General features: G+C 35.6%; 1 protein-coding gene across 1 annotated transcript in view; it reads left to right on the top strand.

The window, feature by feature from the left end:
• Positions 1-16,166, top strand: part of LOC122808595 (cyclic nucleotide-gated cation channel beta-1-like) — a 230,790-nt gene that overhangs the window by 20,531 nt on the left and 194,093 nt on the right. Inside the window, exon 3 of the mRNA XM_044079552.1 lies at positions 11,633-11,762. Coding sequence (XP_043935487.1) covers positions 11,633-11,762 — 130 coding nt within the window. The remainder of the gene's footprint in view (positions 1-11,632; positions 11,763-16,166) is intronic.

Genomic DNA, 16,166 nt, shown 5'->3' with positions numbered 1-16,166 from the left:
AGCCTAAAGTCGCTACTCACCACCACTTGTGAAAGCTTTCCAGATTTATGCCTCATATTTTGTTCTGTTCCTCATAAAATCTATGGTTTTTTGGATTTTTGTGCCAAATCAGTGAAGGATTGAATTCACTAAAAAATGACAGGCATTTGAATTTCAGACTTCATATTCATCAGAAAATAAATGGTAACACAGAACCTTTTATTCTGGCAATTTTCTAAGTTTATAAGATCAGTATTTCAAATTTGTCCCTATTTTTGGGGCTGTATTCCCCCATTATCAGCTTTGTCCAGGTTTTGTCTGCTAAGCCATTGAGCGCTATGGTGAGAAAAGAGAACTGAATTCTGTATTCCCCCATTATTGGCTTTGTCCAGGTTTTTTGTGCTAAGAGGTTGAGAGCTATGGTGAGAAGTGAGAACTGAATTCACTAAATGATAGCCATTTAAGTTTCAGTCTTCCTATCTTTCAGGAAACTGCTGATTTGGCATTGTGGTATGTTGTTCTGACTGTAGTGCACAGGGTCCTGGTTTCAAGACTTGGCAATAAAACACATGGTGGTAACACATTTTATTCTAGCAACTTTCCAAAATTATACAACCAATGTTTAAAATGTGTCCCTGGTTTTTGGGCTTTTGCCCCCCCCCCCAATAAATTTTGGCTTTTTCCAGATTTCTTGTGTTGCAAAATTGAGAGATACAGTTGAGTGTCAAGTGGATTTTACAAGTATCTGAGAGCTTCAGGGGAAGAGTTTAGTCTTGCTTATGCTGGGTATGCTTGTATTGTTAATAGCATAACAGATTAAATACTTGCTTTTGATGCAGAAGGCTGTGGGTTCTACTCCCACAGTATGCAGATGCATTGCTGTTACTATACTGTGTTGTTGTACTTTTAAAGATGGTGGGTGTAACAAGTCAAGGGTGTAGCTACAGATACAACAGAAATAAGAAAAGGTCATGCACAAGGGCGTTTGTGTCTCAGTGGAAAGTGCAACACATATCATTAACCCAAATTCAGGAACAGAAAATCAGAATTATTATGTTCTGCTGCATTATAAGAAAAATATTTTTAAACAAGTACAGTACATTTTCCAGCATTCAAGATAAAACACATATTTTACCACAACAGACAGTGGAGAAGCAAGAGTGGCCAGTTAACAGCACCTGGATTACAATGATAGTTTTGATGCTTCGGGATGAATGTAGGAGAGTGTCTGTCAGTACTTGGACTAAAAATTGTCTTAAATGCAGTTCACCTGCATTTACAGCTATTGAGTTGGTCTGATAACACAAATCAGATTAAGTCAAGCAAAAAACTGAAATTGAAAATAAGTTCAAAAAGCTGTGCAACATACCCATGGCTTACACTACTGTTATTCTATATATACATATATATATATATATATATATATAAATGTGTGCGTGTGTGTGTGTGTGTGTGTGTGTGTGTGTGTGTGTGTGTGTGTGTGTGTGTGTGTGTGTGTCGAAGTAGACTTTTATGATGAAAATGTTCTGAATTGGGTAGTTTTGTCATTATTGGTTCATGCATTTTGTTTCATTGCCTACTAGAAAATTGTTCAAACAGTAAATTTAAAATGCGCTCTAAGTCTATCAAGTGTGCTATATTATGCAAGGAATATAATTTAATAAGTTCAGGAAGGTGTATCAAAGAACACATGTATGTTTCTTGTTTTGTGTGCAAGGGGCCTATGATTTAAAACCAGCCCAAAGATAATCTTTATCCACCACTGGCCAGATGCATTTTTTTTTTGGATATGGTGTGGGTTTCAATGCTGTTTCAATGAATGTGAGTTTCAAGGATAGAGAAGTTTTAATGCCAAGTCTATTTCCATTGTGAGACAGCATTGCTTTGTTAAGCAGATGTCTATTAGTGTTTGTGGATTGTGCTATAAAATGTAAAAATAAAATCCAAATAATCATTGTAGAAGTAAAGCAGTATGCACATTAGTGTTTATGGTAAATGAGGAGAAATAGCCAGGTAATGGGGCATTTGAATGGCTGCAGTGGGACTCTGGTGCCATATTTTGGTTTTGTGTTCTTCAGTTTACATTTGAAAGTTGGTATCCCACAATTCCATTGGAGTGGGTGGGGTTAGGTAATGTATGAAAATTGTGTGTTAATCAGCATACAGATTTGTACCTATTTTTCATGGGCCTTGTCCAGATTTTTGATGTTTCCAGGTTGAGAGGTATGGTCTTTCCAGCATATCCTATTCAAGTTGCAGGCCATATTTAGGTTCCTGGAATGGATAGCTGTAGTCCCGTTTGATTTACGGATGTGCAGCAGATTCATGAGGTTTGGGTCGGAGGTTGCTCGGTAAGCCAGGCATAAGACTCCGCTAAGAAGTCTATACAATACAGAGTATAGTGACAGGGGTTTTATTCGGTCTGTGTGAGGCACATTCTAGAGTCCCTTGACCTTCTTTTTTAGAAACCTCTGCGGTCTGTCCAATTGCTGCAGGTGCTTTTTACGGTACATGCCAAAAGGGGCATTATACTCAATTATAGGCCTGATTAGTGACAAGTATAGAGGGGTTTAAACCTCCTTTGTGCTAGAGGTGAAGCCTTTGTTAATCAATTCTGCTATGTTGAAGGCCTTCCTTACTACAGTAGACATATGACAGAAAACAATTACCGCACAACTCCCTGAAGTATCCTGTAGCAAACGAAATCAGTAAAATCACCAGAAGCAACTAGTCAGGATACGCCACGAGAACACCTTTTCCAATAAAGAACTTTATTCCAAAGAATGAATACAATGAATAAAAATGAATAAGCGCTTTCGCTTGCTGCTAGCAAGCTTCTTCAGATGTGGTGAATCGTGCTGTATCCTGACTAGTTGCTTCTGGTGATTTTACAGTAGACATATGTTAAAGTCGCAGTCTACTTATGATACCAGATCCCCTTACCACTTCATTGGTACATAGGGTATTGTTTTTAATTTGATAGAGTGAAGGGACATTGTTTTTATCAAAGGGATGCATTTCTTTTCATTCAGTTTGAAACCATGACTAAGACACTAGTCGTTGGTCTGCGTAAGACTCTATTGGAGTATACTGACATAATTTGGGGATTCAGTAATTGCACTCAGTTTGCAGTTGTCTACAAAATTGGTCAGTCACAGCCCCTTAGTTTTGGCCTGAACTTCTGAGAAGTATATATCAAACAGTAGGGGGCCCAACACTGACCCATGAAGCACTCCGCTGATGAGAGGTCTGCTGGTTGATGCAGAGTCAACCACTTTGATAGTGTGTGACTGGTTTGTGAGCCAGTTGGCAATCCATCTTACAACATTCAGTTTGCTAAATTTATCGGTAATGCCTAAGTGTGGGATTGTGTCAAATACCTTTGCCAAATTGAGGTATACTGTGTGCAAAGATTTGCCCTTATCTATGGCCCCGGTCACATTTTCTAAGAAATCCACCTGGTTTAACATGCAGGATGTGCCCTTGATGAAGCATAACTGGGTCGGATCCAGAGTTTGGAGGTCACCTATGTCTTTATTTATGAGGTCCATGATGATACATTCCATGGCCTTGCAGATGAGGCTGGTCAGATTTATGGGTTTGTAATTCCTTGGGTCTGTTGCTAAGTCACCTTTCTGGAGGGGAATAACTGCTACTGTTTTCCATTCTGCAGGAACAAAGCCTGTGGATAGACTGTGACTGAATAGAGTACTTAATGGTGATGCTAGTTAATTTTTAGTTTGTATACAAGACAACCTGGGATGTTGTCTGGTCCCATAGAGGCTGTGTTTTTTGCCTTAGAAAGGTTTGAATGGCTTGCTCATTTTATATGTAGGATGGAGGGGAAGTTGAAAGCAAGGCTTGTGATAAGCTTGGAGGGAATAGGGGAATTAAATTTTTGCCAAATCTGTCCGCTAGCAGGTTTGCTATCTCTGCAGGATCAGTGTGTGTGATACCTCTAATCACTAGTTCAGCACATGATTGGGTCCTACCTTTTAGGCTATGTATGCAGCTGTAAAAGGCCTTATGGTTATCCTTGGATGTGATTGCTAGGTTTTACTCAAAGTTACCTTAAGAGGATTTGACATGTTGTCGTATTTGCCTGTTTAGACTGAGGAGGGTGCTTTTCCATTGTTGGGGCATCACCTTAGTTTTCTTAGAAAGCAACTTTTTGCATTTGTTGTAAAGTTTGTTGATGCTGGATATCCACCAGGGCTGCTTGTTTTTACTTGGGGCTCTGTCTTTCATTTTCTCTGTAACGGTTAAGTCTATAGACCTATACAAGTAGTTGTACAGGGCTTCAATGTAAGCTTTGGTATAATTACCAATTCCAGGTGGGGATGGGGCATAGAATGAATTTATACCTTCCCCTAGGAGAGTATAGTTTGCCTTGGTGAAATTATTTAATCTGACTTCGCCCTTTGTGAGTTCTGGTGTTAGTGCCAGTTTAAAGGCGACCGATTTGTGGTCAAATTTAACTAACTAATGAGGGTACGACAGTTGCAGTGATGCATCTGTTTGTCATGTTAGTGAAGACCATATCTAGTATGTTTGTTCCTATTGTTGGTGTTTAAACAATTTGTTCCAGTGTATTTGAGTTAACAAAGATAAGAAACTTTTGCGCATGTGAGTTAGGGCTAGAGTAGGTTTCCCAGTTGATGGTGGGATAATTGAAATCCCGGTCACCAACACGATAAACAACCTTGAAATTAGACAGTATGATGACCCAGAAGGTAAAACAATAAAGCATAGAACCGAAGCTGCCACAGGAAACAGAAGTTTAATCCACAAGCCACAAACAGTTCACATAAACGCCTCCAAATACACAGTACGTTTTCGTTTCTCCTACTTCATCAGATGTGGGCTGCTTCCAAAGCTAACACCTTTTATAGAGCACATTCTTTCAATTAACAAATCAGCTTTGCTAAGCAATCAACTTGTAATTGAGAAAAAGTGAAAAAAGTGCTTTTGTGCTTTTAACCTGATGTTAACATTTTATGTTTTATGTGATAAAAATTTAAAGGTGTGTGTCAATACATTACTAAATCACATACTCTTATTATAAATAACCATTCACTTTTAAAACTGTGTTCAATTTTGATAAAATGAATGAATGAATTAAAAAATATTAAATAAGTAAAAAATGAAATGAAACTTTCCTTTGATGAAAGAAATACTTCTGCAAAAACTAATCCATTTAGCACCATCTAGTGGCCATACAAAGATTTTGCAAGGAACAACAAAATAACAAACCATTCCCTTTTCCTTAAAACATAACTTACATAAAGTGAGTTCTAAAAATGCCTACTTTAATATATGCTTGGTCTATAAATACATTCATATGTTAAAAATTAATTTATTACTGTTTGATTAAAAATTGATTATTGTTTTACCTTCTGGGTCATCATACTGTCTAATTTCATAATTGAAATCCCCCATCACCAGAGGGTTTAGCAGTATAAATGGGTCATTATATGCATAAAGCATTGTGTTTTAACTGTAGTTCCAAAGAAATTAATTAAGGAAAGGAACTAAGTAAAACATTTCCACACACGAGTGCAGACAATGATTTCATTTTATAACAGGAGGGGAATTACTCATGAATGGAAAGGTAACCGAGTCTTCCAGCAGTCATCAATGACACACAAAATTCTGAGGCCAAAGTCCTAAACCTGAAAATACTTAAAGCACAATATTCCAAAAATGCGGTATGTGAGAGGGACGGCTTAGGTTTAAAGAATGGTATAGGTTCATAGGTAATTACTAGGCTATTGATCTGTGAGGATCTTATGAAGCTTAGCCATACATATTACATACCCATGGTATTTCTTGCCCTTATACTTCACATATCAGTAACAAATAGGAGGACCAAACAAGGATATATTGGGACATGTACATGTTTCTCCCAATTCGTGAGGGGAAGGGGGCTAAACTGAAGGTGAATTTGTGGTAAGCCATCCTTTTGTCCAAATTACATTTGAGTAAAGTAAGAGAAGTACTTTGCTTTATTTGGAGTGGAAGATAGTTCCATAAAAACAGCATTATCTGTGATGCAAACCTGCCCCTTCAACATGTTCTATTTATTTTGCAAAAGAGATTGAGATGCCTTAAGTGAATATTTAACTTACCATTGGACTTGTGAATTTACACATGAGGCAGATGTCACCCTCTCAGTAGCCTATATGATACTGAGAAGAGGGGCATGGCTTTTAGACAGTCTGCCTAGTTTTTACAATTTAGGTCCTTGATTTGTTTTAGGGTGAACGCACTGTGGTCATCCAGTTATGACAAGTGTTTGGACAGGTACATACTGAAATGGGCATTATACTCAATGACTGGTCTAATGAGTGCCAAGAACAGTGGAATAATTACAACCCTGAATCTGGATGCAAAATCTTTATATATAAGTTGTGTGATGAAAAAAGGATGTCCATACACCAGGTGAAACATGGTGATCAAAAAACAGTTCATTGTTGACGTAGGTTCCCAGATCCCTAACTATGGGATTGATTTTCAGGGATTTGTTGCCAAATGATAGTTACAAGACAACTCATGTTTGCTGAAGGATACAGTTATACACTTCTTGGTGTCTAACTTTAGTTTATGATTTTGACAGTTGACAGCAGCTATTTGCTTGGAATAGGTGTTCATGGAGGGTCTTGGTGTCTTCTGGGGAGTTTATGATGACACCAAGTTTGCAGTCATCTACAAACTTGGTCAGTCACAAAGCCTTAATATTAAGTTTGACATATGACAAGTAAATGCTAAAATGATGTGATCCAAGGATTGTACCCTGTGTTACAGTGCTTGTGAGAGGACTTTTGAAAGAGGTAGAGCTACCCAGCCCAGTTTCCTGGGTTCTAGTTGTGAGATGATCTCCTATCCAATGAGTTACATACCTTAGGACTCGTACTATTAATATCATCAGAAATGACCTCCATATTGGACACACACGTGTTCCTCTCTCATTCAGTATGTGGATGACATGATTCTCATTTGTGTATCTGACAATCTGTCTAAACTCCATACAATTATACAACTCCTTTTCTGATATAGAAACTTGGCTAGGCAGCTCCCAACTTCTGTTAAATCTTAATTAATTAATAAATGAAAAAATACTTTTCTTTACCTCTAAATCTCACTTCCCCAGTCTTAAAAAAATATTTTCACATTACCTAGATAGGCTGAAATGTCTGGAATATTACAAGTGCTCTATGGAAATCAAAGGGTAGGACTCTGTAGGAAAAAAAAATTCTATTCAATAAGGAAAATGTCTGTTTTTCCTTAAGAGTTTGGGGCTAATAGAGTTTGCAAACAGCCTTTGATTAGGCTCAGAGTAGACAGACACATCTAGCTTTACCCAAATTTTCAATCAGTTTGTTGACTTAGGGCATAAGGATACAAATCAAATTTAGAGAGGCTATTTCATTTAGTGAAGATGTTAAAAACCCTCACAGACCTGTGAGGCTTGGGCTAAGGGTACAAAAGATTTATTCCACTCACATTGGGATTCTTCTAAGACCACCATGCTTAACAATTCTCTGCACCTCTTCCTTAGCTGCTTGTTACTGGAACGGAACAGAAGCACATTTTCTATGTTGTGCTGGATCAGAATGGTTCTGTCATGCAGCTCTGAAAATGTGTTTCTTCCTAAGTTTAAATTTTGTTATTCCATCTTTCTGAAGCATTGATAAACTCTCCTTTTTTGCTTCAGAATATGCTGTAGTAACTTTAATTTCTACAAATATATTTACAAAAGACGCATCAGTTTTTCTCCAAGATTTCAAATTTTTATTTGGTTATCTTAACATATAGTTCACTTCTTTTCTATGCAGTTTCAAAAGGTGTTTGCTACTTTTCAAAGGAATTTGGTTCAGAAATGGGTGTTAATATATTATGTCTTCTAAACTTTCTTCATCTGTTATCTTACAATAGGCATTATAGTTCTTTACCTGTCCTGAAATACTCTTATCCTGCTTTTTAAGGGTGGTGTTTTCCTAATCTTTCTATGTTTCTTTTACTATATCTAGCAAGCATTAGAAATGTCTGTCATGCAGTACTTTCAGTGTGAATCTAGTTAAGGCTTGGGGCATTTCTTTTGCAACAAGAAATGAGATTCTGGAAGCAGATGAAATTCAACAGTGAGGAGCCACAAAAGATTGAAAAATAAAACGTTTTTTACAGGCATAATATTTCTGTAATTAATTGTGTCATATTCTGCAATGTGCCATTATCTATATTTAAAGCAGGTCAGCACAGAAAGTATTTTTTTCTTGTTTGCATTTAAAAGACATATTTAAGTGAAAGTTTATTTTTAGCCTTTGGTGTATGCAAATCTGACATAAGATTTGCAATATCAGTTAACAATAGGCATTCTTACAAATGAAATTGCTGTTCAGAGGGTTTAGAGTCACAATGTCACTAGGAGTGTTACTTCAAACTTATCTGCAATAAACATTTCACAGTTCTACTTTCATAGGTTCATAGGTAAGTACTAGACTAGCTGACTTGTGCCATTTTAAGCCTAGCCAGTTTCCTTTTTTTGTGCTGGAATTAACCTATCCCTGTCTGGTTATAGATTAACCTTACCCATCCCATTTTCAATAATTATATATTACACCTAATGAGAATAAATGGGATTATACCATAGATAATTTGCAGGGACCAATGCATGGAATAAAAAAATTTAGGAACTGCCTCTGCCTACTAGTTGTATAAAGGGCAGTTTTGGGGTAAATCTTTCATTTCTCATCCATATATCCAACTTGTGCTTGAATATGGACATGGATGAACTTTGGTTTATATGGATGGGCAGTCTGTTCCATAGCAGGGGTATCCTTTGTGAGATATACCTGTCCCTCCAAATGTTTCTGTTGATGGTGCAGAAGAGGTTTAAATCCCTAGACGGAGTATTTCTGGTGACATGACATGCTAATGTGCAGTAAATTCATCAGTAATAGGTCAGAGGAAGCCTTGTATGGCAAACACAGGTCACCTCTTAGCAGTCTGTAGGATACCGAGTTTAGTGACACGGCTTTGACTTGGTTCATGTAGGATATGTCATTTAGGCCTTGTATTCTTTTAGTAAGGTATCTCTGTGGGTGTCCCAGTTTCCAGTTGTAGCATGTGTCTAGACAGATACATGTGAAGGGGGCATTATATTCAATGATTTGCCTAATGAGGGCAAAGTAAAGGGGGTCAATGACATCCCTAGATCTAGACACTATCCTTTTGTTTATAAGCTGTGCAAGGTAGAAGGATTATCTTGCCACAATGGACACATGCTGATCAAAAGTTAGGTCACTGCCCACATAAGTTCTCAAATCCCAAACAGCTGGGTCAGCTCTCAGCAGTGTATTGTTGATGTGGTAGTTCTCTGGAGTAGATGACTTATCAAAGGAAACAATAATGAATTTTTTGGCATTTAGTTTCAGTCCATGATTTGTCACCAGTTATTTATTTTGGACAAGCTTTCTTACAGGATCACTAAGTCATCTGGGGATTCAGTGAATACTCCTAGCTTGCAGTCATCTGCATATGTAGCCCTTATTTACTTGGGGTCCTAGCCACAGTTTTAAAACATGCATTAAGTTAGCCTTTTGGGACCTTACCAGTCTGGCCATTCTGAATGCCCAGATATGAAACTTAAGGGTGAAGATCCAGCCCTTGACAAAATTTACCTTTACTGCTTGTGGTAGTTGTAGGCATCAGTATCTTAAATAGAATTTAAAAAAATAAATAAATAAATAAAAAGTAAGTAGTGCCTTGGCTGGCAGCCTTTAAGGTTACCAAATCACTGTAACAAACACTAAACATATAAAGTTCAAGCAGAAAGACCAAAACTAATCAAAGACCAGCAAACAGTTAATGGTAATACAAAAAAATTGGAATAGTTACTAGGCAGGGAAAAAATAAAATATAAAACTATACAAACAATGTCTTCATATAGACAGTACTTTTATAACGTATTTTATGTTGACCTCATTATTTGGCCCCTCTGGATAGTTTCAAATGAGAAGATACATTTGAATTCCGTTTATAACAGAATTTGTTTGCTGGTAGGGAATATGTAAGAATGTTGTTAGTGTGATGGGTGTGAGTGGTACACCTTTACAAAATGCTGTGCCACTGGACTAGTGATGCAGCAAACTGAATGTCTTTTAGGTGGGCTATGATCCTGACCTTCACTTGCCAGAAGGTAGAACAAAACTTAACTTTACTTCCTGAAAATTCCTGGTGAAATGTTCTTGATTACTCTCCTTACACCATCTCTTACTCTCCTATGCTTTAATAAATCCTTTTGACTGCTTTTATACAATCAGTTATTCATTCTCTGATACTTTATCCTATTCAGGGATATAGAGGAGGTGACATGTCTGTTCCAGGAGGCAGTGTCTTAAGGCAGGAAAACCAGTCCTGGAAGCCCTGCCAGTCCATTGCACTACATGCTAAAATCCATTTATTTGTTCTTAGATCTATAATTGTCTAAGGTTACAATGGACCAAATATTTTAAGAAATGTACTGCCAAAATGGTTATAATGTGAATAGATAAATAAGGAATAAAATCTTTTAGATGAAATATACCTCTAAATTCAATTTAGGATTTTATTTCTCTTGCAGAATAGTGGTCACTTTTAAGAAATTTGTGTGAGTGAGTGTAGATGTGTTTGAGTGCATGTTTTTGTCAACACGTCCACTTGTATTTAAACAGACATGTGGTTCAATATACAAGGTTTCCATAGCAGTTAAAACAAATAATGTTTACTTTATGTTTGTCTTGTTTGGTAATTTTCCTTTTGACCCACAAGAACAGATAGAGGAATGCTAAGCATGGAAGCGGAATGACAATGACTGTATTATTATTTCGTCAATCTAATATCATTACTCTTAACAAGAGAGACATAAATTATAAAGCAATTTTATTTTCATGTTATAGCTATTTAAGTGCTAGCACTGGCCTTCCCTTCTCCAGTTTAAATCCTCCCACTGACTGTGTGGACTTGAATGGTAGGCTTTGCCACTAAAAGTAACTCTATACTGAATTTTGTTCTATTTGTGAGGTGTAACTGTTTCAGCAGTCTTATCTGCTGAGGATAACTCAGATACCCAGGAGCCATAGTGATTGCATTATTTTGTTTATGAATCTCTGAAATCTGCAGGAAAAAAAATCTAGAGAGCAAAGAAAATCTACAACAAGAAATATATTCTTTTTTTTTTTTTTTTTTACCATCACCCTCCTAACTGGGTGAATGAGCCACAATACCTTATATGCTGTTTCACTGTGGTACTTCTTGGCTGTATAAGTAGTGGTGGAAAGGATATGATAGACGTTTGATCAGAGGAAGAAGCAAAGATTGGGATCAGTAACTCATAATTCTGTTTCTTTCAGAGAATGATCTAACTGCCCTTCCTAGTTACCCATCTGTGAGTGCCACACTGGACACCATACCCTTTCTACTTGATTAGAATCGTATTCCTATCATATCTCACACAGTTGGTTGCATCTCAGGCTTAACTGACAACTTGTGAAGCTCACTGATAAACCAAAATGTTTTAATAAACTAAATTGTACTGCTGCCTTACTAGTTATCTCACTTTATTGTACAACTTATCAGACCAATGAAAGTAAATTTGATCTTCTTGAATTTTCAGCTCTTCAGGGACTGTGTTTAGCTGGTTACCTCAAGGCATAGAGAAAGTGTTACCTCAGCCAACTAGAAGCCAGACGACAGGAAAAGAGGGCATATCAACAGAAGGATCATCTGACACTAGCATGCCAGAGGTAAAATAAGGCTTGTTTCACAGAGTCTGGTTGCAAACACAAAATACAGGAACAAATTCTAGGGCAATTACTTTTTCTTGGGAGCAGTATTCCATTAAAATCCATGTTTTTTTTTTTTTAAATAACATGTAATACTCATAAAGGGCAAGAGTTTGGAGCAGTCTGGATAACTGCCTCAGCTGTGATATTCAAAAAATGTATTCACAATTATAAATTGGTATGCTCATTTTTATAGTAAGCTTTTCACTTATTTAGGTTTAAGTATGAGAATTTGATCAGAGTGTGTGGAGTTCTATGTAAAATGGGATCTAAAAGTGAAAAATGTGTTTATAAAATTGTGCTGAATATTATTTTTTTCCCATCACATTTTCTGCAAACCATGATACATTTGCAGAACTGTTTTGTCAAGAGTTTTGGAGATATTGTAGAGAAATGCTCTAGAGCAAAAAATAGTTTTTTTTTCTACCATGAAGTACTGTAAAGCTGGGAAAAACCTAAAAGTTGACAACAAAACATAACTTCTAATTCTTTTTTATTTTTTTTTCTAGCTCTAATGTCACAATTAAGGTCACATAATAACTGTATCCATATTAATTAACAAAAAAGTATTCATTTTACTGAAGAATCGGTATATACAACAGTTAGATGTAGAACCCTGCCCTTTATCCTACAGTGTAGTACTAACAGTCTATGGAGGTGCCCAGTAATTATGTCCAAGACTTGAATATTACTGGGTGTTAAGTAGAACAGATAACCCAAAACATGTCTATACCCCTAGGCCATATTACTTGCTTTCTCCAAGCTTGTGCAAACTGCTCCCTCTAGTAGTCTTGCAAAAATCTCACATTCAGTAAAAGAAATATATATATATATATGGGTCTACTTCAAAGCACCAAATTACCACTGAACGACTTGGCCACCATGGTGAACTTTGCCTTTTCCCCACTGTGAGTTTTATATTTAATTAGGAGGGAGTGGGGGGGGGGGCAGAGTTCCCTTCACCAGTGGGTTTGAATTGCTTTGTTTATTTTATTTATTTATTTTTTTATGTTGGGTTAGTTGTTCTTTTCCCAGGGTAAGTTTTTGATGTTCGAGGTGTTTGATGCTCTATAGTTTCAGTGATGTCATCTCGATGAAGTGGGATTCTTGAAGTGGTAATTTAGTGCTTTGAAGTAGACCCAGATATATATATATATATATATATATATATATATATATATATATATATATATATATATATATTTGCTGTTACATTTTACACCACTGCAAAACAGTGAAGTGCCTGGCATCATTTTTCATGCTGTTTATATTAACAGAAAGTATACTGAAATTATAATTTTTCTCTTTTTGCATTTTGTAAACCTCTAACCATTTCTTTCTCTTCTTATGACATCCTCAGCTCTCAAAAATCCAGGCCTAGCAGAATGCCCCAACTTGGGAACTTCAGTAAGAAGTACATCAAACATATTTTCATGTGCAAATTACTAATGTCAGTGCTGGCTAACGATGAGGGAATATCATTTGGTTCACAGTTAATATCAGCTTCCATTTCGTAACTATCCCTCTGTTCAAAATCGCATAATCTATTCTCAGCAGACTCTACTGATAAACAATCAGCATAATTACAAATATAATGGTTATCTACATGTTAGGATGTATCACAAAAAGTGTAATCCATCCATCGGTATGTCCCTCCATCACATTTTATACAGCAAGGCTGACATTTTTTAGCAGTGTAACCTTCCATTTAGGACACACATTGATTAAGTGAGGAGTATCTTGCTCAAAAACCCATTTTAGGTTACCCTGCATGTTGTGTATTCCCTTTTATATCATCAGATGTTATAACACATCATAAATGAATTGTTTTCTCTCTGTCACTTAGTAAAGTCACTCACATTTCCCATTTTCTAGCCCATAACTTAATATCATCATAAGTAAAATCCCCCACATTTACCATTCTCCATTCAATAACTTAATATCATCATAATTTTTTAATGCTATAAACAGTTTTACATTTAGGCTGAAAATAATGAAAAATTTATTTTTCAGAAAGAATATCCATTTTAAATGGCAAACCAACCTTTTTTTCTCAAATTCTTTAACAGCTGAGAGAATGGAATGATTCCAAGGATACATAGTCTGTTTTGTTTCAAGTACAGTAATAAATGTATGTATGAACTAAAAAGTCTCAAAGGTCAAGGTGCAGAATTTTTCATCTACTTAATGAATAAGGGGGTGTATCACATAAGGTGTAAAACCTAAAGTTGAAATAATGTTGCTTCAAATAACATATCTATTAATAACTCTTTCCAGATTTCTGGGTTGTAGTTAGTATGGTGGTTGGCTTAGCTTGTTATACATTACTGACTACTATTTCCTGAACAATACATGTTGCTGTGTCCTCTCTTGGTTAGGAATGGATATTTTTCTATAGCATCAGCCAAATAAAGTGAAATGATATCACTCAGTTCATCCGCAGCATGCATAGTACAAAGTGTAGTTTTATCCAAACCACCATCTGACAAGTGAGTTCATCGAGTCTGACTAGTTTGTGACTCAGATAAAGTTATAGATATTGGAAAAAACATTTCTGTATTATCAGCACTAATCTAGTGATAGCAGGTAATGCACTATATTCATTTCCATATTATGATTCTCTACTTCAGTAGTTTCCTCCGTCTGCTACTTCATATTGCCTCTTTCCCTGCAGCTGTCCTCTGTCTCCATTCACAAAGAAAGACTTGGAATTGTTTTATTTACATCTCTTCGTATTTACACTTATTTACATTATTCATTTTCATAACATCTATTTTGCCATTTCTTTCTATTTTTTTCCAAACATTAACATATAATCTGTACATTAAAAAAATCAAATTTTCAGTATTAGAAAAAAAAAAAACCTAATTTTTAAGCCATCAATTATTCTTTAGCATTCTTGGCCTGTCCTCCTTCTGTTCTTCCATAATCATGTTCTTATTTTTTCTAGAACACCTTCATTATCACTATTTTTATTATACAATAATCCTTCATACTCTCTTTTCCCATAAGTTCCTAATTGTTAAAAACAATATTCTGACCCATTTTTTCTTTCTCATATTTTGTATATAATATCATATCCATCATTATATTCTATTTTTTCACATTTTCATTTCTTTTTAAAACTTCCCCAGAGCTGTTAATTTTTTCATACTAAAGCAATGTTTTGTCGAATCTTCATCATTACACTCATCACATTTTCAAATTACTTTTAACTGATAACTTATTTAAAAAAAATCTCCACTGGAAATCCCCTATTTCATAAAAATTCTCAAACCTTTTTTTTCTATCATTTATAGCATTTTTACATATTTTAAATCATTCCAAGGATACAGCATATAGTATTTCTCCATAATATTGTTATGCAATCATTTTTCTGTTTCCACCAGTGTCATTAATTTTCACCTTCTACAATTTTATTTTCATATTATTTTCTTTCTATTTTTTTTCTTGTTTTCCCTTCTTCACATTTCCATACTTCACATAACACTTCACCAACATTTGCAATTCACTCTCTAAGTAAACACTCTAATTTTTTTAGATTTAAACCTCCTTTTTTATATTGATTGTATATCCTCCCATTTTTCACTGAATTCAATTTTGATCCCCAAATAAAAATAAAATTCTAACATCTCTTTCTCCATTTTAGCAGGAAATGTATACCCCCAAATATGCTAGTTTTCCTAATGCATATGCATTTATCATCAATGTTTTTTTAAATCATAGACTAAACGTCTCCACTCTGATAGCATTTTTTCATTTCTTCCAGCATTATTTTCCACTGTTCTATTACACTTTCATATGTCCAACTGTCATCCCTAATACACTTATTTCATTCCTAGTACGATATATTCCACTTATTTTCTTAGCTTTTCAAACCTTTTCCTTTTTACATTATTTAATTGCAACCCAGATTTCCTTTATAATTCCACTACTAGTATTTCCACTTCACTAATCTATGTCTTATTTTTTGCCACAGTCACTAAAGCATCTATATCTGACATTTACATTGGTACTATAACTCTTTTTCCCATCTCATATTTTGCTTCTTTCATTTCTTACATATATGCTTGAATTATTACATACAGTATAAACAGACACATACTTAATAGGCATCCTTGCTTAATTCCTCTATGAATGTTTCTGTTTTCACCCATCCATACTTTTCCCTTAACATTCTCCATGGCATTTCATAACATATGTTTATAATATTCAATTTTTTTCCTATCTCACTTGTTTCGAGAATCTCCCACATCACTTCATGATCATCATTATCGACCCCCTTTTCCCATTTTTTACATAGGATCAGGGTATCACATCATTGTCACCATTTCTCTCTGGATTCAATGCTACTCTCTTACCTTC

This window comes from Protopterus annectens, chromosome 8.part0 (assembly GCF_019279795.1).
Source record: "Protopterus annectens isolate FY-2018-M chromosome 8.part0, PAN1.0, whole genome shotgun sequence".
NCBI lineage: Eukaryota > Metazoa > Chordata > Ceratodontiformes > Protopteridae > Protopterus > Protopterus annectens.
This window is presented reverse-complemented; position numbering and strand designations above follow the sequence as displayed.